This window comes from Sminthopsis crassicaudata, chromosome 4, assembly GCF_048593235.1.
Source record: "Sminthopsis crassicaudata isolate SCR6 chromosome 4, ASM4859323v1, whole genome shotgun sequence".
Lineage (NCBI taxonomy): Eukaryota > Metazoa > Chordata > Mammalia > Dasyuromorphia > Dasyuridae > Sminthopsis > Sminthopsis crassicaudata.
Window position 1 is genome coordinate 54,548,387 of NC_133620.1, and position 22,092 is coordinate 54,570,478.

General features: G+C 35.5%; 1 protein-coding gene across 1 annotated transcript; it reads left to right on the top strand.

The window, feature by feature from the left end:
* Positions 1 to 1,766: 1,766 nt before the first annotated feature.
* On the top strand, positions 1,767 to 21,633 carry LOC141540536 (flavin-containing monooxygenase 5-like). The gene is made up of 8 exons (XM_074264628.1): positions 1,767 to 1,901; positions 5,500 to 5,688; positions 6,622 to 6,784; positions 8,825 to 8,967; positions 11,915 to 12,114; positions 14,178 to 14,527; positions 17,242 to 17,314; positions 21,217 to 21,633. The coding sequence occupies exons 1-8, from the start codon at positions 1,767 to 1,769 to the stop codon at positions 21,560 to 21,562; spliced, it is 1,599 nt and encodes a 532-aa protein (XP_074120729.1). The 3' UTR covers positions 21,563 to 21,633.
* Positions 21,634 to 22,092: the final 459 nt, after the last annotated feature.

Here is a 22,092-nt window from a genome sequence, read left to right on the forward strand (position 1 = left end):
GATCAGAATTCTTAAGTGTCGTATATTTGTCTTTATAATGTTTATTCAATTGTTCTCCCAGTTTTGTTTTTCACTCTGAATTCAGTTCATAAAGTCTGTCCATTTTTCTCTGAAATGGTTTCTTTTATCTTTTCCTGTTGTACAATATTTCATTGCAATAATATAACATAATTTCTTCACCAATTCTCCACTTACTGGATACCTCCTTCATTTCAGGTCTTTGCCACTACTAAAGGGCTATAGATTTTTTTTGTTCTTTCTTGGATATCTGTGGACTATGGGCCTCAGAATGATATCACTGCATATCACATCCAGAATATGAACAATTTAGTAACATTTGTAGCACAGTTCCAAATTGCCTTCTATAATGGCTGAATTGATTCACAGTTATATTAATAGTGTATTAGTATGCCTGTTTTCCTGTATCTCCTCCAATATTTATCATTTTCCTTTATAATAAACTTTATTAATCTGGTGAGATTTAAAGTAGAATCTCAGATTTGGTTTAATTGGAATTTTGCTAATTACTAATTACTTGGAATATTTTTCATATAATATTAATAGCTTGGATTCTTCCTTTAAAAATTGCCTCTTTGTATTTTTTGATCATTTATGAAAGGAATTGCCCTTATTAGAAAAATTTGGTGCAAAGATTTATTTTTAATCAGTTAATAGTTTTCCTGTTAATCTTAGCTGCATTGATTTTGTTTGTGCAAAATCTTTACAATTTTATGTAAGAAAGTTGTCCACTTTATTTTTTGTGATTTTCTTTAGCATTTGTTTGATCATGAACTCTTCTATCCATATATCTGAAAGGTAATTCATTCTGATTCATCTAATTTGTTTTTGGAATGACTTTTTATAACTAAATCATTAGATCATCTTGGAAAATAATGTCAGATATTTTCTAAACCTAATTTCTATCAGACTGCTTTGTAGTTTTCCCAGCAGTTTTCATGAAATAGTGAGTCCTTTTCCTAGGGTTTATTTAAGGAGGGTAGTAGGTTCATTTGCTTACATTTGTTATATATGTAATCTATTCCACTGATTAACCTCTATTTTTTAACCAGTACCAAATCATTTTGATAATTACTGCTTTGAAATACATTTTGAGATCTGTATTTGTAGGCCTTCTTAAGATTCTTGGATTTTTGTTCCTTCAGTTTAATAGCATTATTATTTTTCGGACACTCTTTTGATAGTTTCATTGATATGACAATTAATAAGTAAGTTAATTCATGTAGTATTGTTTTTATTATATTGATTTGGTGCACCTCTAACCAATTAATATTTCCTCAATGATTTAGGTCTGTATTTTCATTTTTTTAAAAATTTTGTAATTGTACTCATGGACTTTGTGTGTCTTAGAAGATAGATACCCAGATATTTTACCTGTATAAGGTCCTAAGAATCTTGTGCATTCTGTATTTATCTTAAATGGAATTTTTCTTTCTATGTCTTCCTGCTGAATTTTGTTGGCAATATACAGAAATTTTGATGATTTGCACAGATTTATTTCACATTCTGCATATTACTGCATCTATTTATATGCTCATTTGGTTTTGTTCTTCCCCTTCTTGCTCTTGATAATAATTTGGTATGTTAAATTAGTAACATAAGTGTTTTTAAAAACTTGGAAATTTTAAGAAATTATGACATTACAGAGGACTTAGAAGAACAGAATCCTTAGGAATAAAGACTTTCTTATTTTACTCCAAGGGAAGATGTGAAAAACATCTTTAGTAATCATCTTATTATAAGAGACCATGACAGTGAAAAAAATTGCCATCATTGGAGCTGGAGTGAGTGGATTAGGTGCTATTAAGAGCTGTCTAGAAGAAGGACTGGAACCCACTTGCTTTGAAGAAAGCTTTGACATTGGAGGAGTCTGGAGATATGAAGTAAGTCACATTTTTCTCCTAAAACCTAATTACCTTGGTTGTATGATGATTTTTTTCCTATATCAAGGAAACTGAAATTTAATTGTAATTATGTTAGAGATTTACTCCATTGGTACACAATGTCTTTTATCTGCATGATTTTTAGATTTTTTTTCAGAGTACTGTCATATGCTTTATAAAATTGGATCCTAATGGTCCTAAAAGGCAACAATTAATATATTAAGAAAATATTTATTCAGTGTCTGCACCATATACTGAGGCTAAACAAAAATACAAATGAAGTCATAGCTTATTGTCATATCCACTGTACAAAATGTGGAAATAAAGACCCAAGTTGATAAAGATCATAGTAATAATTGGCAGAAGCCTGGTCTCCCAAAGATTCGGGATCTAGCCCAGGCATCATTTTACCATAACAATATCAATACCTCTTACTTAAAACATACCATTCAGTGTTGCTGAGGGAAACTACCAAAGTAAAAGGAATACATGTATGCATCTTTATATATCTATATATGTGTTTGTATCAAATCCCAAAATATTTCCCAAAAAAGGAGTTTAAGACCTCTTAAACTAAAATTAAAACTTAAACCTAAAACCATTTAGATCCAGATCTCATTTCCAATCTTATCTCAGATCTCCTTTCTAGTCTTATCTCATCTTATTACTTTTCTCACATTCTATTTTAGCCAATCTATATTGGCTACACTATCTGTGGCTCTAAATGTTATTTCCTACCCACATACATTTACACTATACTTAAAATGCACTTCCACCTGATCTGACTCTCAGATTCTTTCTTTTCCTTTAAGGCTAAGCTGAAGTGATATAGAATTTTAATGGTATTCTCCAATTGATAAATGGTCAAAGGATATGAACAGACAATTCTCAGATGATGAAATTGAAATTATATCCACTCATATGAAAGAGTGTTCCAAATCACTATTGATCAGAGAAATGCAACTTAAGACAACTCTGAGATACCACTACACACCTGTCAGATTGGCTAAGATGACAGGAACAAATAATGATGAATGTTGGAGGGGATGTGGGAAAACTGGGACACTAATACATTGTTGGTGGAGCTGTGAAAGAATCCGGCCATTCTGGAGAGCAATTTGGAACTATGCCCAAAAAGTTATCAAACTGTGCATACCCTTTGATCCAGCAGTGCTACTATTGGGCTTATATCCCAAAGAAATACTAAAGAGGGGAAAGGGACCTGTATGTGCCAAAATGTTTGTGGCAGCTCTTTTTGTAGTGGCTAGAAACTGGAAGATGAATGGATGCCAATCAACTGGAGAATGGTTGGGTAAATTATGATATATGAAGGTTATGGAATATTATTGCTCTGTAAGAAATGACCAGCAGGACGAATACAGAGAGGCTTGGAGAGACTTACATCAACTGATGCTGAGTGAAATGAACAGAACCAGAAGATCGCTGTACACTTCAACAACAATACTGTATGAAGATGTATTCTGATAGAAGTGGATATCTTCAACATAAAGAAGATCCAACTCACTTCCAGTTGATCAATGATGGACAGAAACAACTACACCCAGAGAAGGAACACTGGGAAGTGAATGTAAAATATTAGTACTACTGTCTATCTACCCAGGTTACTTATACCTTCGGAATCTAATACTTAACGTGCAACAAGAAAATTGGATTTACACACATATATTGTATCTAGGTTATACTGTAACACATGTAAAATGTATGGGATTGCCTGTCATCTAGGGGAGGGAGTGGAGGGAGGGAGGGGATAATTTGAAAAAATGAATACAAGGGATAATGGTATAAAAAAATTACTCATGCATATATACTGTCAAAAAAAATTTATAATTATAAAATTTAAAAAAACAATTAAAAAAAGAATTATAATGGTAGAATTTGGAAGGATTCCAAAAACCATTTAGTCAAACCCTCTAATTTTACAGATGAGGAAAATTCAGGAAATAATGAATACAACAGGTAGAATAAAGCAGAAAATATGTATTGGGGAAATATTAGAAGACTGATTTGACAAAAAAAAAATCATGAGAAATTCAGAAGCTGCTAAATGAAAAGTGAAAACTCCACAGGTTGTACTATCAAGATAATTCATCTATATCTAAAAAAAAATAAGTAACATAAGATTCCATCAAAAGTAAAGTACAATTGAAAGAGAGATGCAGGATTCTTGGTTTGTTAAGAAGACTGATGAAATTCAGTTTTTTGCTGATCCTAACAATATGAAGCATTTTATGATGCACTATTTATGGGCCAAACACCTGTAGTGCTCAACTACTCAGTGCTGATGGAGCCATATTGATTAGTGATAAGAACATGATCCAAGGAAGATAGGCTAAACCTTACTTCTTTAGTGTTCTCAATATTCATTAATATTGGAAGCCTGAAGCCACTGACCATTTATCTCAAATTGACATCAATCACTTCCCAGCTGAAGTTCCAACTGAAGAAGTTTTGAATGCCATTAGACTATTTTTGTGTGGCAAAGCACCTGGTAATTATTCTATTCCAGCTGAGATTTACAAGGTAGGGGTCCATTGCTGATACAAAAAAATGCTAAATAGCCTCTTGAAACATAAACTTTGTTATTTCTGCCCCCCCTTTAAATTATAGTGAACTCTCCCATTAAACATATGCTAGAAAGAGCCTGAACTCTTCAGTCATATCAATGCCAGGGGCAACAGATCCTTAGAGTTATCTAGCCCCATTCTTAGAGCCATATGGCAAAGAACTTCTCTAAGGACATAGAAATGACCCCAGAAACAAAAATCCAATCATACTTTGCTCTTGAGCAGGTTAAGAGCCACAGCTGAAGATAACTTGATGTTATATAGAAGACCTGAGTTCAAATCCTGCCACAGATGTATGAACCTAAGTAAGGCATTTATTCTCTTTAAGTCTTAGTTTTCTCATCTATAAAATGTATAAAATAATAGTATCTATCTCATTAATTTATATTGTAAAGGTCAAATGAGATAGCAAATGTCAAAGCTTCTTACTCCCAATGGTATATTTCCCAATACCAGGCAAATGGGACTCAAACCTCAAATTAGTTGAACAAATTTTTTGAATAATTTTTTCAATTATTTGTCCTTAACTTTAAAGGAAGAGAAAGATTCTGAAAATTAGAGATCAGAAGAGAATATGTCTCAGGTAAACACCTGAAGGGTAAATGCACATATCTAGGAAATAACATTTAGGTTCACAACTAGTAATGTAGTAACCTACATTACTATGCTGGAACATAGAGCACAGGAAAGGGAGTAAAAGAGGTAAACTGAGGCTAGAAAGAAAATATGAATGCAATAATGTTAGGCCTCAAATGATCTTAAATGAAAGAGAGACAGAGACTGAGACTGAAACAAGAGAGAGAGAGAGAGAGAGAGAGAGAGAGAGAGAGAGAGAGAGAGAGAGAGAGAGAGAGAGAGAGAGATTGAGGTTCACAGATGATATAACTCTTATATTAGTGAAGTGAGGAAAGTAATATATCCAGAAAGTAATCTTTATCATAATTAGGAGTTTTCTTCATGCTCCATGATCACATTTTCTTCAAAAACATTGAAAATGCTTTTGTTTCCCACAGGAAAAATCAGAAACTGGAAAGCCTAGTATCTACCAATCTGTGACCAGTAACAGCTCTAAGGAGATGACATCCTATAGTGATTATCCATTTCCTGATCATTATCCCAACTTTTTGCACAATTCCAAAATGATGGATTATGTTAGAATGTTTGCCAAACATTTTGATCTCCTGAAATATATTCATTTTTTGGTAAGTAAAGGAAGAGCAATAATATTATATGCTGGCTATTCATGGTAGAAATCCATGTGACACAGTTTAAGTCCGTATGGAAATCATCACAACTTCCATAAAATGGTGAAACTATGTTAATTTTCCTAAAAAACTTTCATAGAAAACATACTGTCCCTATACAGTATAGTAGCAGTTATATACCACTTTGAGGGGCAGGGAGGTAGCAGAGTAGATAAAATTTCAGGATTAGACTCAAGAAGATCCATCTTCCTAAATTCAAATCTGATTTCAAATACTTACTAGCTGTGTGACTTTGGAGCAGTCACTTAATCCTGCCTGCCTCAAATTCTTCATCTGTAAAATGAACTAGAAAAAGAAATAAACTATTCCAGTATCTTTGCCAAGAAAACCCCAAATGGAGTCATGAAGAGTCAAATATTATTAAATAACAATCACAAAAATATAATCCTGTAAGGTTTACAAAGTACTTTACATATAATATCTCATTTGATACTCATAACATTAGGATGTAGGTGTTATTATTACCTTCATTTTATAGATGAGAAAATCGAGACTGACAGAAGTTGTTACATACCCAAAGCTTAGCATATATCTGAGATGGATTTGAACTCAAATTTTCCAAGTTCGGTATTCTATGCACTCTACCAGTTAGTTTACTTTAGACTTGGAAACTTGAATATTAATTCTGTCCTGTTACCTAAATGGTAGACCAGGGAGAGTAATGAGCTAGGCACTTTTTGGGTCTGGGGTATCCTCACTTTCTTGCCATGATGGCAATTGCAAAGTTCTCCTACAAATGAGCTCTTTAATGATCTTCTTCTGAGCCTGAAAGAGACATGAGATTGTCAGGGGACAAGAGCTATGAAATAATATGTTCTTTGGGGTCTGTACTTCTGGACAGAAGTGACTGTCTTTGACCTTTGTTTTCAGTCAAAAGTGAGCAGTGTAAAAAAATGTTCTGATTTCCCTTCCACTGGCCAGTGGAATGTGGTGGTAGAGGCTGATGGGAAACAGAAAACGTATATCTTCGATGGAATCATGATTTGCAGTGGTCATTATAGTGACCCTCATTTGCCACTGGAGTGCTTTCCAGGTATGTTATCAGATGGGAAGAATCTTCATCCTTCAAGAGAAAAATTTTAAATAATATACAGTTGGGGAGAAATAAGTGGCTTTTGTTTTTATGGTATTTTTAAAACCTATGGGTTCCCCCAAAATTATCTCCACTCTATTGTTTTAAAAAATCTCTTTGGCTTATTCCTCTTTGGGATTTAACATATTATGCCATCCCACCTCAGTAACGGTTCCCAGGTTGTATCTCTATAAGAAATATTTACCAAGATGATGGCTTCAAGGGCTGGGCTAGATGGGAGTAAAGAGGGGAGGTAAGGGAGAGAGTCCTCCTTCCTCCAGAGCTATTGGGCATATTTACCCATCAATAAATTGACATAAAATAGATAGAAAGGAGTCTCTCTACATAGTGATTTTCCCCTCAATTATGGGTATGGGGTCCCCAACTGGAAGTAAAAGTAACAGTCCTAGAGAAAGGCCCATGTGCTCATGGCCCTAAGCTGTCTCCATCTGATTTTCAGTGGATGTGGCTGTTGAGGTGGTAGCTAGGGCCTGATATACTTGACACCTACTGACTCTCCTTCAATATGTCCTATTATGTAGTTAGGTTGATTTGCCTGCTCTTTATATGGTAATTAGTTAGCAATTATAGAGATGGTTGGCCTTTTTTCTACAAGTGTTGCTTCAGAAGATCGGCTCTACAGGATTGAATTGGAAGCAGAACTGATGATCTTGAGGTCACTGCTACTCCTATGGCCTCTGAGTTTATTATGGTTCTAGGCTATCTCTTTCCAGGCACAGGGAAGGTTGTGATCTAGACAGTAGTGATAGCCTGACTCCTCTGTACAAGCTTCCGCCGCCCCTGCAGGGTGCCCTACTGCTTTTACACAGGCTGGTCTATCTATTGATAGGGTAGTAGTCTGGCTGCTGTTGGTGAGAATAACCAATCCCCTCTGCACTGATTTGATAAGATACTTACTTAAGGTAGATTACTCTGGCAGCAATACAAAGTACAGCTTATACAGAGATCAGCAAGAAATTAAAGGAAGAAAAAACTTTTCTTGATAAAGACAACCTAACTCTTTGCAATTACCTCATCTTTGTTAATTGTTCTCTTTTAAAATCCCCTCTGGAATTTTCTCAAAAGTCAAAGTCAAACTCTTTTGAAGGGGGTTAAATCCCCTTTTTTGTTGAAGAAGGGAGGAATAAGGAGCCTGAGCCAACCAAATCATCCCCATTATCCAAGAGATGCCTTTAATCCTCTCCATTTGGTTGTCAATGAACATAGCTCATATTCCCTACAGGAAAATTCCACCAAATTCCCAAAGGCTTACTCCCTGAACTATAATAGAATTGATCAAAAAACTCTCTTGTCAACTCTACCCCCATGCTACTCTTAAAAAATAAACCTTAGAGCACAAGCCCTTGAAGTCAGGAGGACCTAAGTTCAAATCTGGCTTCAGACACTTAACACTTCCTAGCTCTGTGACCCTGGGCAAGTCACTTAACCCCAATTGCCTCAGCAAATAAATAAATAAACCTATGATATCATCAGACTTTCAAGAGATCATTGTCTATCTTTTCTCCTTTGCAATACTAAATTCCTACAAAGAATCCTCCATACTTTGTCTCTGCCCCCATTTCTCTATCACTGATTTAGTTAACTAAGCCTGCTACAATATGGCCTCTTGCCCCATATTCTACTGAAACTACTTTCACAAAAGTCACAAAGATGGATTTCCTTCATAGCAAGAATTATCTGAGCATTTATCTAATTTCCTTTCCCTCACCTGATAGTTTTTTCCACATACTGAGCACTGAATAAATGTCCCTTATTGTTGCACTGTATAATGTTCTTTTTCCTGGGTAGATATATTCAACAGTAATTTTTTGCTGAGGCAATTAGGGTTAATTGACTTGCTCAGGGCCACACAGCTAGGAAATGTTAAGATATTTGCCAAAAAAAATTTACCCAAAAAGTTTCAAAGCAGTTATAAAAGTCCATCTTTTTCCCTGCCATTTATGCCCAGGGTTGTACTAAATCTTTGATCTTTACTTCAAGGCATCAAGAAATTCACAGGCTCCTATTTCCATAGTCATGAGTACAAGAATCCAGAGAAATTTAAGGGGAAGAGAGTCCTTGTGATTGGTCTTGGAAATACTGGAGCAGATGTGTCCAGTGAGCTCAGTCGTGTAGCTCAACAGGTTTGTCTTTATTATTCTGTTATTAATCCTGCATACAAGATACATGCATTGCCTTTTGAATTAGACTTTTTAGCCAATGCTTTGAAATGCTACCTGAACATAGGCCGCTGACTGTCCATCTTTAAACACTTCACCCAACTCTTTCTTCACACCATATTTGTACCAACAAGAAGTTTATCACTGACCAAAGTAATATCAGCCTCAAGGTGTGCAATATCAGCCTTTAAGGTGTGCTTTTCTGCTGAAACTAAAGTAAAGAAAGAGGCCACAAGGCTAGATTGGTGTGAGTTTATTAATTTGGTTCAGGTTAAATCCTGAGGTAGAATTTGAATACAGGTCTTTATTAATCCAAGTCAATTGCTCTTTTGAAGCATCCTCAGCCTAGTAAGAATTTCCAAAAGTTATTGAACTCTATGAGCTCCCCAAAAGTATCATTGCCACATAGGGATTATAGTCATCCAACAGGAGGAGAATATATATGAGTGGTGAAAAGCATAAGGGGGCATCACAAACTGTCCTTAGCTCTATGGATAAGCCAGAGGCTTAGGCCCAGTGGGAAGCACACTCTAATCCTGTGGAACTCAAAATTATAAAAAGTTCTAAACAAATAACTGGCAATAGAATATAATAATATAAAAGACTACTTTACCATTTAAGAGGCATGGCAATGGAGTAGTCTGGAACCCTTAAATTGCAGTATTCTCTAAATAAAGAATTATGAAGAAGGGGCAACAATGCAGGAAAATTAACTCTGTGCCACAGCAAAACAAAAGGGAGAGGGGAGTAATATCTAGTGTCTAGGTCATTTAAGCCTTAGAATCTATGTCTTATGGCAATTGGGACTGTGTTAGTCAAACTAATTTTCACTAATTCCCAGTTGAATATCATAGGATCAGAGATTTAGAGATAGAAGAAAACTGTGGAAGAAACTTGAAAAGTGACTGAGATCAGAGCTCTCGTGATTCATTCAATCATGCTCTCAATATCTGAGGTAGGATTTGAATACAGGTCTTTATTAATCCAAGTCGATTGCTCTTTTGAAGCATCCTCAGCCTAGTAAGAATTTCCAAAAGTTATTTAACTTTATGAGCCATGATGACAAAAATTAAACCTCAAATCAATAAAGACGTATTTATGAAGTATCTAATATGTGCCAAGCACTGTAGTAGTGCTAGAGATACAAAACTCTAAAAATGAAACAGTCTCTGCTGTCAAAGAGTTTGCATTCTCACCAGAGGAGAAAGCATCTACACATAAAAGTATAGTCAGAATAAATTCTGGGTAACATGGGGTGAGACCCTAATGCCTGGGAAATCAGGAAAGGTTTCATATAAAATGCAGTGCTTTAGCTGGATCTTGAAAGAAAGCAAGGAGGAAGGAAACAAAGGCAGAGAGATAGAGGGAGAGAATTCTAAGAAATGGATCTATAAATCTATAGCACAGAGTTGCAGCAATAAGCTAGAAGTGCTGTAATTGTAAGAAAACAGTTCTCTGAGCAGAAAGGATATTCTTTCTTTGAAAGAATCAGTCTCAAACTCCCAAGATCACCCCAGGGATTGTACAATATAAAATTTAACGACCAATATGGTAGGATTTTCAAATTAATAACACCCATAGTTAAGCTTCTACTGACTTCCAGGTAACAAATTTTCTTCAAGTAACATTATATTTTCGTGGCTTCCTGGGTTAAATGTCAGGAATGGAGGAAGGAAGGAAGGAAGGAAGGAAGGAAGGAAGGAAGGAAGGAAGGAAGGAAGGAAGGAAGGAAGGAAGGAAGGAAGGAAGGAAGGAAGGAAGGAAGGAAGGAAGGAAGGAAGGAAGGAAGGAAGGAAGGAAGGAAGGAAGGAAGAAGGAAGGAAGGAAGGAAGGAAGGAAGGGAAGAAGGAAGGAAGGAAGGAAAGAAGGAAGGGAAGAAGGAAGGAAGGAAGGAAGGAAGGAAGGAAGGAAGGAAGGAAGGAAGGAAGGAAGGAAGGAAGGAAGGAAGATGAAGGAAGGAAGAAGGAAGGAAGGAAAGGAAGAAGGAAGGAAGGAAGGAAAGAAGGAAGGGAAGAAGGAAGGAAGGAAGGAAAGAAGGAAGGAAGGAAAGAAGGAAGGAAGGAAGGAAAGAAGGAAGGAAGGAAAGAAGGAAGGAAGGAAAGAAGGAAGGGAAGAAGGAAGGAAGGAAGGAAAGAAGGAAGGAAGGAAAGAAGGAAGGAAGGAAGGAAAGAAGGAAGGAAGGAAAGAAGGAAGGAAGGAAGGAAGGAAGGAAGGAAAGAGAAAGACTTTAATTCATGTACACGTATACACACACACATACACACATACATCTTGTTCTAACATTACTTCTCAGCAACACTGCCTAGCACATTTAAAGTAAGAGATGTTGATTCCACTGGGGTAGAAGAATCCCTAGGCCAGCATTCTGTAGACCAGGATTCTCCCACCAATCATTTATTTGACCTTTACTTCCATGAGTTTTGGCTTTTACATTTCGTATAGGGGACTTGATAATAAGCAGAGACATCATTTTCATACCTCTTTGTATCTCCACTGCCTAAAACAGTGCCTGGCACATAGCAGGCACTGCATAAATACTTTTTGAATATATCAATGGCTGCATTTCAGGTCTATGTGACACAATAGAGTGTTGGACTTAAAGTTAGAGACTTCTTCCTGAGTTCAAATCTGGCCTCAGATACTTAACTAGCTGTATGATCCTGGACAAGTCACTTCATGCTATTTTCCTCAGTTTCCTCAATTGTAAAATGAGCTAGAAAACTTCCAGTATCTTTGCCAAGAAAACCCAAAATAGGATCATGAAGAGTAAGACACAACTGATGACTGCACGTCAGGGTCAATAAGAATAAATGAAACAAGGCATGTGTCTTGGTCTCAGTTCAATGTAGATGGTGCATTGAGGTAGGCTTATTTTATAAGAGAATACTTTTTGACCTTTTCTTTCTTCCAGGTATTCCTCAGCACACGACGAGGATCTTGGATCTGGTACCGTGTTTGGGATAATGGGAATCCAATGGATACTGTACTCTTCACACGCTTTAAGACTATCATCAGAAAATGTCTAACCAACTCTATTATCAACAAATTGGCAGAAGACAAATTAAACACAAGATTTGACCATGCCATGTATGGTCTGCAGCCTCTTCATAGGTATTCTTTTGGAATTTCAATAAATGTAATTTCCTCTGACAAGTCTGTTAACAAACTCAGAAATGGTTAGTAGATAGTTAAGACCCAACTCCCATAAATCCAGGAGGGGAGAAGTCTTTTCCCCACTCTGTCCTCATAGTGTATGACCCAGGATCATAGATTGAGAGGTGAAAGGGACTTGTTAGTTCATCTAGTCCAGCTCCTTTTTATAGATGAGAACTCTGAAGTTCTAAAAAAAAAAAAAAAAATTAAATGCCTTGTCCAGGGTCACACACTAATAAGTGTCAATGACAAGATTTGAACTCAGGTCTTCTTCACTCCAAGTCTAGTACCCAATCTGTGCCATGATGATCTTTCTTTCTTCTCAAGCCGCATTTTCTTTTACCCTCCAATAGAAACATAGACTAGTAAACAGCAAGCATATGAGATGTAGAGATGAAGCTTCCCAAACTGCCAATGAAAGTAAGCCTCATTGCCTCTTTTTTAGAAAGTGTCCACTCTGGCTTCTCCATCTTAGTTACAATTCATGATATTGTGTGAAATGAACACCACAATCTCTCTTTCTGTTATGGTAAACACGCGAGATTTGGCATCATAAAAAAAATCATTTTGCCTCCATTTTTTTTCTTCCAAAGAGAATTATGTCAGGGAGAGAAAGGATAAGACAAAAATGCCTAATAATAGAAATTCAGGATAAGCAGGAAATGATTAAAAGAAGAGCTAACAGCCAAGAACATCCAAGACTATTGAAAGAAGTGATTGATGTTCTTTCTGAAGCAATGGAGAAGTAAATAGAGCACTGGATCAGAAAGATTTGAATTTGAGATGTTTACTATCTTCATGGGTACGTCACAATCCCTGTCTACTTCAATTCCTTTTATATAAAATGAGGCTCAATAATAGCTACCTCTACTCATAGCATTACTGTCAAAATCAAATGAGATCATATTTGTGAAACACTTAGCAGAGTGACTGGAGCATAATAGTACTTATTTCTCCTCATTCCTTTTCCCTCAATGGCAGCTAGGTAGGGCTGGACTGGAAATGAGAAGTGCTAAATCTTCTCTTCCTGAGTTCAAATCCATCCTTATACACTTACTGGCTGTATGACTCTGGGCAAGTCACTTAGCCCTGTTTGGTTCAATTTCCTATCTGTAAAATGATCTGGAGAAGGAAATGGTAAACTCCTCCAGCATCTTTGCCCCAACAAAACCCAAATGGAGTCATGAAGAGTCAGACACAAGTAAAAAGAACTGAACAGGAACCTTTCCCCATCTCTTCCTCTTCTAATCAGTGATATTTGAAAGATCATAGAGAACAGGAGAGATGCTATTGTTCTGACTGTCAAAAAATGATATAGCATTTTAAAGTTTCAGTCCAATGATCCTCATTTCAATTCCTGGCAAAAAAAAAAAATGGTTACTGAACATCTAGGGAGAAAATGCCATGAATGCAAAGAACACCAAGAACAAATTATGTCAAACTAACTTCATTTATATCTGATAGGTTATTAAATGTACAGATCAAGGGAATGGTGAAATCCTAGAGGGCCCTTTGGTTAAATCTATACTGAAGAATATCCCTTTTCCCCTACAATATATTTGACAAATGGTTGAGTAGTCTATTCTACATTCAGGGGAGGGAACTAACTCCTTTCATACCTTCCTAGTTATTCCATCCTACTTGTGGACAGCTCTGTTAGGAATGTTTTAGAAATTTGTTTCTTTGTATTTTCCCCTCCATTGTTCTTGATCCTGCCTCTCATATCAGGACAAAACTAACCTATCTTCCAGATAACCCTCCAAATATAAGGGACACTCTGTATTTGAAGAAAAGTATCTTTAGTTTTCTTTTCTCTAATAACTTAAAGAAATGAATTTCTAATACCAAGTCAGCTACTATTTCTGATCTCTATGCCAATTCCCAACACATTAAAAAGCAATCCTTGTGAATCTGTTCTAATTATAGCAGGTACTCAGAACGAGATAGTATTAACATCACATTGCTAATATTTCCAAAGGAGGTTTAAATTCATGCCTTTACAGCTTGTTTTTATCTTTCAGATTTCTAAATCATCAACCTACTTTCAGTGATGATTTGCCTAGCCACATAATTGCTGGAAGACTGTTGGTAAAAGCAAATGTGAAAGAATTCACTGAAACAACTGTCATCTTTGAGGATGGTACCAAAGAAAGCATTGATGTTGTTATCTTTGCCACTGGATATACTTTCTCCTTTCCTTTCCTGGATAATGATTCAGCAGTCTTAGATAACCAGCAGTCTCTATTTAAATATGTCTTCCCTCCTCAACTGGAAAAACCAACACTAGCATTCATTGGTATAATCCAGCCAGTAGGTGCTACTATTCCAACATCAGAAATGCAAAGTCGATGGGCCACACGTGTGTTCAAAGGTATGTGAGGGACTAGATTTAACACAAAAAAAAATTAAGTTAGGGGCAGCTAGGTGAATAGAGCAGTGAATAGAGCACCGGCCCTGAAGTTCAGGAGGACCTGAGTTCAAATGTGGCTTCAGATACTGAACACTTCCTAGCTATGTCACTTAACCCCAATTGCCTCAGGAAAAAATAAAAAGATAAGTTAATGGTGATATTCTTTGAGCATCGATTTTATAGGAAAATCTATCAGATTTCGTATCTAATCCCAAGTATGCCCATTGACCTGTAACAATACTCCAAATTCTGTCATCAGAGATCTACTCCTTTAAGGAGTTGGGGGGTTTTTTGTTTGTTTTAAATACATTTTCTAGGTTTCCCTATTTGAATGAAAATATTCCTGGGAGAAGTAATATTATTAGCCAGAATTATAGCAGAGGTGAGTTTGCTAGATCTCTTCAAAGTTAAGAACAAGATTCTATGGAGACAAAACACAAAGAAGATGTCCGAAGAAGCTGGAGTGCCAGTAGAGATAAAAAGATTTGTGAAACGGAAGCTGGGAGGGACAACAAATGCTAATCTTTGCCAAGAGTCTGCCATGGATACATGAGCAGGTTTGAAAAAGACATGCTCCGGGTCCCTCACCAAACACATTTATAAATCATAGCCTATGACTAAAGCTAAATTCTACTGCTAGGAAAAATGTCAACATGAAGCTTAGCATAGCTGAGCAGGAAGGGTTTGGGGGGCAGGATTTAGGTCCAGAATAAAGTGACAAGGGAAAATGATAGACATTTATGTTTCTCTGTACTTCTGAAATAATTTCCATGATGTTGTTCCAAAATTTGCTAATAGAAAAACAGTTCAATTCTTTGTTGGTTTTCAGTTGTTTAACTCTTCTTGACTCCATTTGGGATTTTCTTGGCAGAAATACTGGAATAGCTTGCTATTTCCTTCTACAGCTCTCTTTACAGAGGAGGAAACTAAAGCAAATGGGCTTAAGTGACCTATACAGGATCATACAGTGTCTGAGGCAAGATTTGAATTCAGAAAGATGAATCTTCCTGACTTCAGGCCTAACATTACATCTACTGCACCACCTAATTGTTCCATGACAGCTCAAACAGTATGTTAACTATTAAGCACCTACTATGTAACGTGCAAAATTTTACCAATATGACTTGATCTGGGCAATGAAGAGAGTGGACTTGATGGTAACTTAAGTTCCTTTCAACTCCAAATCTCTGATTCTGTAAGAAAGCAGTCAACAAGTAATTTCTTAATACTTACTGGAAAACAGAGGGCTGTCCTAGCACAGCAATCATATTTGTGCATATTTGTGAAATATATTTTTAATACCCAGGAGAAAATGCATTTAGTTTTTCTTAATGGAAACTTGTAGTGTGTGCATTGTTTTATAAAGGAAATAGGAACTGCCTAAATTATGATGAATAAATTTAGTCTCTCCTGGATCTTAACAGTCACAACACTCCTTTGTTTTAAGCATCTGCTTGAGTCATTGTTACAAGGGAAGGTTATTAAGAAGATATATTATTGGGGGTTTTTTTAAGAATAAAACGTTTTTTAAAAAGCAAGTGGAAAATAAAGCAGAGAGGATAAGAGGGAAAGAAAATAAGGCTGAAGTGTGGAGTGGGGGATAGTATGAAAACGGCAGTAGGAACTATTAAAACTGAGAGATGGACCCAGTCACTAAGAGGCATTCAATCAGATAGCACAGATCTGAAGATACAAAGATGTACTCTTCTGACAAAACAGAAATATTTAAGCCAAACTAAATGACATAGGAGCTATCTGACAGTAGATGATGTATCACATATTCATAATCCACTGCTTCTCTATCAGAAGAGAAGAAGACTTCAACTGGCAGTAAATCTAAATTCTGATGTCTTTTAGTGTGATTGATTTTCCTTTATGTTATTGGATCTATTATGAATAATATTTTCATAATTCTGCCTTTTCTCTTCATATCTATACATATAAGTTTTCTTGACTTCCTTTGAATTCTTCACATTTCTCTACTCTTATGATGTGATAATGAAGGGTGTAGCTTTACACTCATACAGAATAATTGGTCCAGCCATTCATCAATCAATAGGCACCCATATTATTTCCAGTTTTACTGTTTTGTTATCACAAGATCCACTTGTCCTTCTTGATAACAGAGATTGAAATGCCAGTACATTTGTCATTATTTTGTGCCTTAGGAAGACAAAGGCACTGGCTGAAAAAATAATTACATTTTTATCAATGACTGTATTCTTTTATATGTGCAGTTCATGAATTCAAAGTAGAAATGCTGCATTAGAAGATTGGGAGGTGGAATTATTCAGAGAAGCCCATGCAGATCACAGAATGCATTTAAAAAATATCTAATGTTATAAAGAAGATAACTTATCTTAACAATGAAAGGAAATCAGGCACATCATTCTTTTTTTTTTTTAATTCTTCATTTACATGTACAAACAATTTAACAGTCATTTTTTATTTCAAAAGTCCCTCATTTTTCCCCTCCACCCTCATTGAGAAAGCAAGAAATTTGATATAGGTTATATATCCCAACAAGCCATTCTTAGAGATCCTCTACTTTGGGACTTTGGATTTGATTTCACAGAAAGCTAGTGTGGATGTAATGATTTTCTCCTAAAACTACTTCCTTCCATTCAGTGATTCTCCCAGAGAATCCTAACCACATTCTGAATATTCTTTCCTAGGGCTAAACAAATTACCTTCAGTGAGTGACATGATGACTGAAATCAAATGGATGAAAAATGATCTGAAAAATAGGTAAGAATTTGATGTTGGCAAAGGGCAATTTACTGCTTAGATCATGTGTTTGTCTTTTGGGTTTCCTTTACATTTTTTTAATCATAGAAGCTGCCTGTACAAGAGCACAAAAGACTATCTGTTTCTGTTTTTAACAGTATCATTAATGATAGCAATTTTTAGTTTGTATGTTGAATGTGTAGTTTCAGATGGCCATGTTAGAAAACACTTATTACCGCTATTATTTAACTTCCATAAAATGTTTAATATATACCAAATCCCCTTGGCAACATTTGGTTTTATTAATTAGGTGCATTAGAGAAACAATATAAGGATCAAAAGATTGTCCCATCTATGTCAAGGATTAAGGCAAACAAAAGAGCAATCCCTCTGGAATTGAGAAAAGCAAATATCTTCCAATCAGTCGGAATAAATTCAGAACCAACCAAATCATACAAATATGTAAAACCAAGTATAATATGGAAACATATATATGCATATATACTATTTATGTCATCTACGATACTTTCCCTTGATATCCAGAGGTCATAGAATGACCTAAATCCAGAAGGACCTCAGAGGCCATCTAATACCATTCTCATTTTTTTAGATGAGGAAATTGAGGCTCAGGTTAATTAATAAACTTGGCCAAAGTCACAGAGACCATAAATGTCAGAAGCAGGATTCAAATCTCTTGTTAGCTGATTTTAGAGTCCATCTTCTTTTCACTGATCCATACTTATTCAAAAACTTTGTTTCTATTATGTATTACAGATAATTAGGAATAAATTTCAATCATCTTCATCAGGATCATTTCAAAGCCCATCATGCTGGTAGATATACAATGTTTTAATCAGACTTGGGCCTTATTGAAGTTACAAATTTGTAAGGATGGTAAGAACACATATATGAATTACCAAAACATCAAAATGAGCATAAAATCATAAGAGGAGTTCAAAGTGAAATACAAGGAAGGACACTTTTTTTATGTAGTTCACACTTAGCCTTACTTTTTGCATTTTGCTCTAGTCTAACAGGACTACTTATTGACTCCCACATATTTTGCTTCGTTTTTATCTGTGTGTTTGCTCATAAACACATTCCTGGGAGTCAGGAAAGTAAGGAGAACTGAAAATAGTTTCAAGTGGCTAGAGTACAGTATTTATAGAAACTTCTACAAAGGATCCTAGGACCTATACCTCCCTTGGCTAATACCTGAAGGACAGGAAGCACATCTCTAGGAGCTAAGTGAACCCTTCTGCATTAGTAGAAGACCTAGAAGAAACCTGAGCAGACTCAGGAAATATTCATTATTAATGGGGTGAGTGAAAGTAGATTATTTTGGGAAAGTACTAAGGGTTAGTCAACAGTGATATTTGTTAACAATTGATTCCTATAGATGTTACACAGAACAGTGGAAGGCAGTTCTCTCTTAGACTTGGGACTAACTCTGAAATTTAGCCTTATGGCCAAAGACCATAGTGGTACTGGGTTCTATTCCCCTATATGTTCTAAGTGAGGGTCTCTTTATGTCAGAACTACCAGTTACTAATCTCATCTAAGTACTTCCCAGAGGAATTGAAGGTTTTAGGGAAGTGAAGATTCCCCTTTGTTTTTATCTCTCTCTTGGTTATAGGAGTAAGCAACAATGACCAGTGAGCAAACATCAGCTAAAGGACTTCTGTGTATAGAAAAGGAAAGTAAACACAGGGGGAAAAAATGTAAAATTTGTAAAAAATAATAATAATAATTTTAATATAGAATGGTCCATGATAAGTAAAAACCTAAGAAAAATACAAATTAGCTTCTATTCAAGAACATTGAATTTTATGCAAGGGGTCTGGGTTCATAACCCAGTCCTACCACTTACTATTTGTATAACTGTGGATAAATGAATTAGCCAAGTCTAGACCTCAGTTTCCCATCCAATCAAATGTAAGCGCCTTGAGAATTGGGATTGTTTGGTTTTGTCTTTTTCCCTGATGCCTAATACAGTGACTGGTATATAGTTGATGTTCAATGATTATTTCTTAAATTGAATTAAATCTTTAAAATGAGAAGGATGGATTAGATAACTTTTAGATATTCATTTGGCTCAAAATCCAGGATCCTATGATCTCATGAGGAAAATAGTATTACTGACTGAAGGAATTTGAGAAGTAGCATTTAATCTGGGTATTAAAGATGGATCAAATTTCAACAGGCCGAAGGGAGGGTATAGAGATGGCATTTTAGATGTCAGGAATGTGTTTATGAGCAAACGCATAGGTAGAAATGAAACAAAATATGTGGGAGTCAATAAGTAGTCCTGTTAGACTAGAGCAAAATGCAAAAAGTAAGGCTAAGTATGAACTACTTATGTATGATCAAAAAAGTAGGAAGATGCTGTATTGTTTTCTGAATTCCAGTTAAAGAAATTAAATCTTCTTTTTATAAAACACTAGAAAGAAAGTGGACAAAAGTATTGAGCAAAAGAGTGACATATACATCAATTTACATTTATTAAGTGTTTGTTATGTGCCAGGCATTGTGCTAAGTGTTCAGATATTGTTCAGTTGTTTTTTGGTTGTGTGCCTGACTCTTCATGGCATAGATACCAGAGTAGTTTGCCATTTCCTTCTCCAGCTCATTTTATAGAAGAGCAAAAGGAGGCAAACAGGATTAAGTGACTTGCCCAGGGTCATACAGCTAATAAGAGTCTGAGACCAGATTTTAATTCAGGAAGATGAATCTTTTTGACTTCAGGCTTGCACTTTACCCATTGCATCATCTACTGGCACACTGAGAGTACAATTACTACAAATGAAATAATCTCTATTCTCATAAAAACTAATATAATTTGAGAAGGCATTAAGTACATATATAAATATAAACAAAGTAAATTTAAATAGAAGATATAAATAAATGCAAACTAGTAAAATACAATATAATCTCAGAATGAGCACATTAGCAATCAAAAAACTTCACAATGAAGGTGATGCTGAATGACTTAACAATCATTTATTAAGTATTTAATTATATTACTATGTGTGCAGGGCACCTGCTAGGATGATAGTTAAGAAAATATTAAGTACAGGAGGGATTGTATCTAGAAATATTTCAAAGATAATCAACAGAAACTGACGATGTGGAGGTGTAGAAGTAGAGGAAGACAAAAACATCAAAGGTATCACAAAGGTTTGAAATATATATGATGTGTGGGATTCATTGGCAGCAATGGAAAAGTTAGAAAGAATAAGATTTAGGGAGACAGTTCAGTTTGAAATATGTTAAGCAGAAGGTGTTGCCTAATGAAAAAAATCATTGCATTCATTTCATTGACATTCAAAAATCTTCATCTGTGTGGTTAATTCTAACTTTTTTACTTATCTTATACTTTGTTCTATACATTGTGCCCTAGTTAAATAGGACTATGGTACTGAATATGATCTGAAGCTTGAGAAAGAGGTCAAAATTATAAAGAGAAGCTTGGGATTCGTCTGTATAGGAACTGAAAATGAGAGAATGTGTTTGCCAAGGAAGAGAGTATTAGGCTATGAAAAAAGAGGGCTGGGGCTCTGACCTTGTAGATCTCTGAGGCAGAGGTTAATATCCAAATACCAGGGTCTTAAATAGTGGCAACCAACTTCAAAGCAAAGTGAAGCAAAGCCTTCTAAAGAGCATGAATTTTGGAAATATGTAAAGAAACCATCCTAAACATCTGAGTTAAACTATCTATGACTTTTCAAATAGTTTTGATGGAGAAAATGGTCCTGGATAATAATCACAAAAGAGTATTTAAGCCAAATATTATCAGATAAATTTCTAGCAGTTTCTTTCTCATCTTCCCACTGAGCTTCACACAACACAATGGAAACAGTCCCTCAAAGACATAAAGAGAGAGGTCAGATTCTAACTTGGGATTTCTCATGTTGTGATTCCAGGTTTGTATTAAGCCTTCGTGATGAACGCCGAGTTCAATACATTGAGTACATGGATGAAATTGCCTTGGAAATAGGAGTAAAGCCCAGTGTGCTTTCTCTCTTCTTCTCAGATCCCAAGCTGGCCTTAAACATTTTCTTTGGTCCTTGTACTCCGTACCAGTACCGCCTGCAGGGACCTGGAAAATGGGCAGGAGCTAGGGAAGCCATTTTGACTCAGAGAGAACGTATCATCAAGCCCTTGAGAACTCGAATTGTCAGTGATGACCAACTTCCATTTTCTGTGCCATTTTGGCTTTTAAGTGTCAGTATGGCTCTTCTTATTGTTCTTATCTTAATGTTATTTTAGGGATATTTCTTTTATCATCTCCATCATAATAAGCAGTGATACATATTAGTTAAGGGATAGATGAAGTACCACTGCGGATCAGTTTGTCATTTATCTATATATATTTCTCATTCAGATTTGACTCATAAATCATAGTGTTCCAATTAAAACAAACTTTAATTATGTGCCTCTTTGACGGCTGCAAAGTTTTATTACCCTGATTCCATATCTTTCATAAAATTCAGTAGAATAAATAAATAAACATACTTCTCATGTAGACAAAATGATTAATACTTTTTGTGTGTATGTAAATTATCATTTTCAGATGTATATAGGTAATAGTAATTAATGTTAATAAAATTAATTAATAAACTTAAATTTCATTCAAAAGAATTATTTCTCTTCACTCTCCTCTGACTTTTGGATTTCCTAACTTTCTTCTGGTTCCAGGTAAAATTGTATCTTCTATAAGAAGCTTTCTCTGATCTAATTTAATGTTAATACTTCTCCTTTGAGATTGTCCACAGGTTGTGTTATATGTGTATATATAC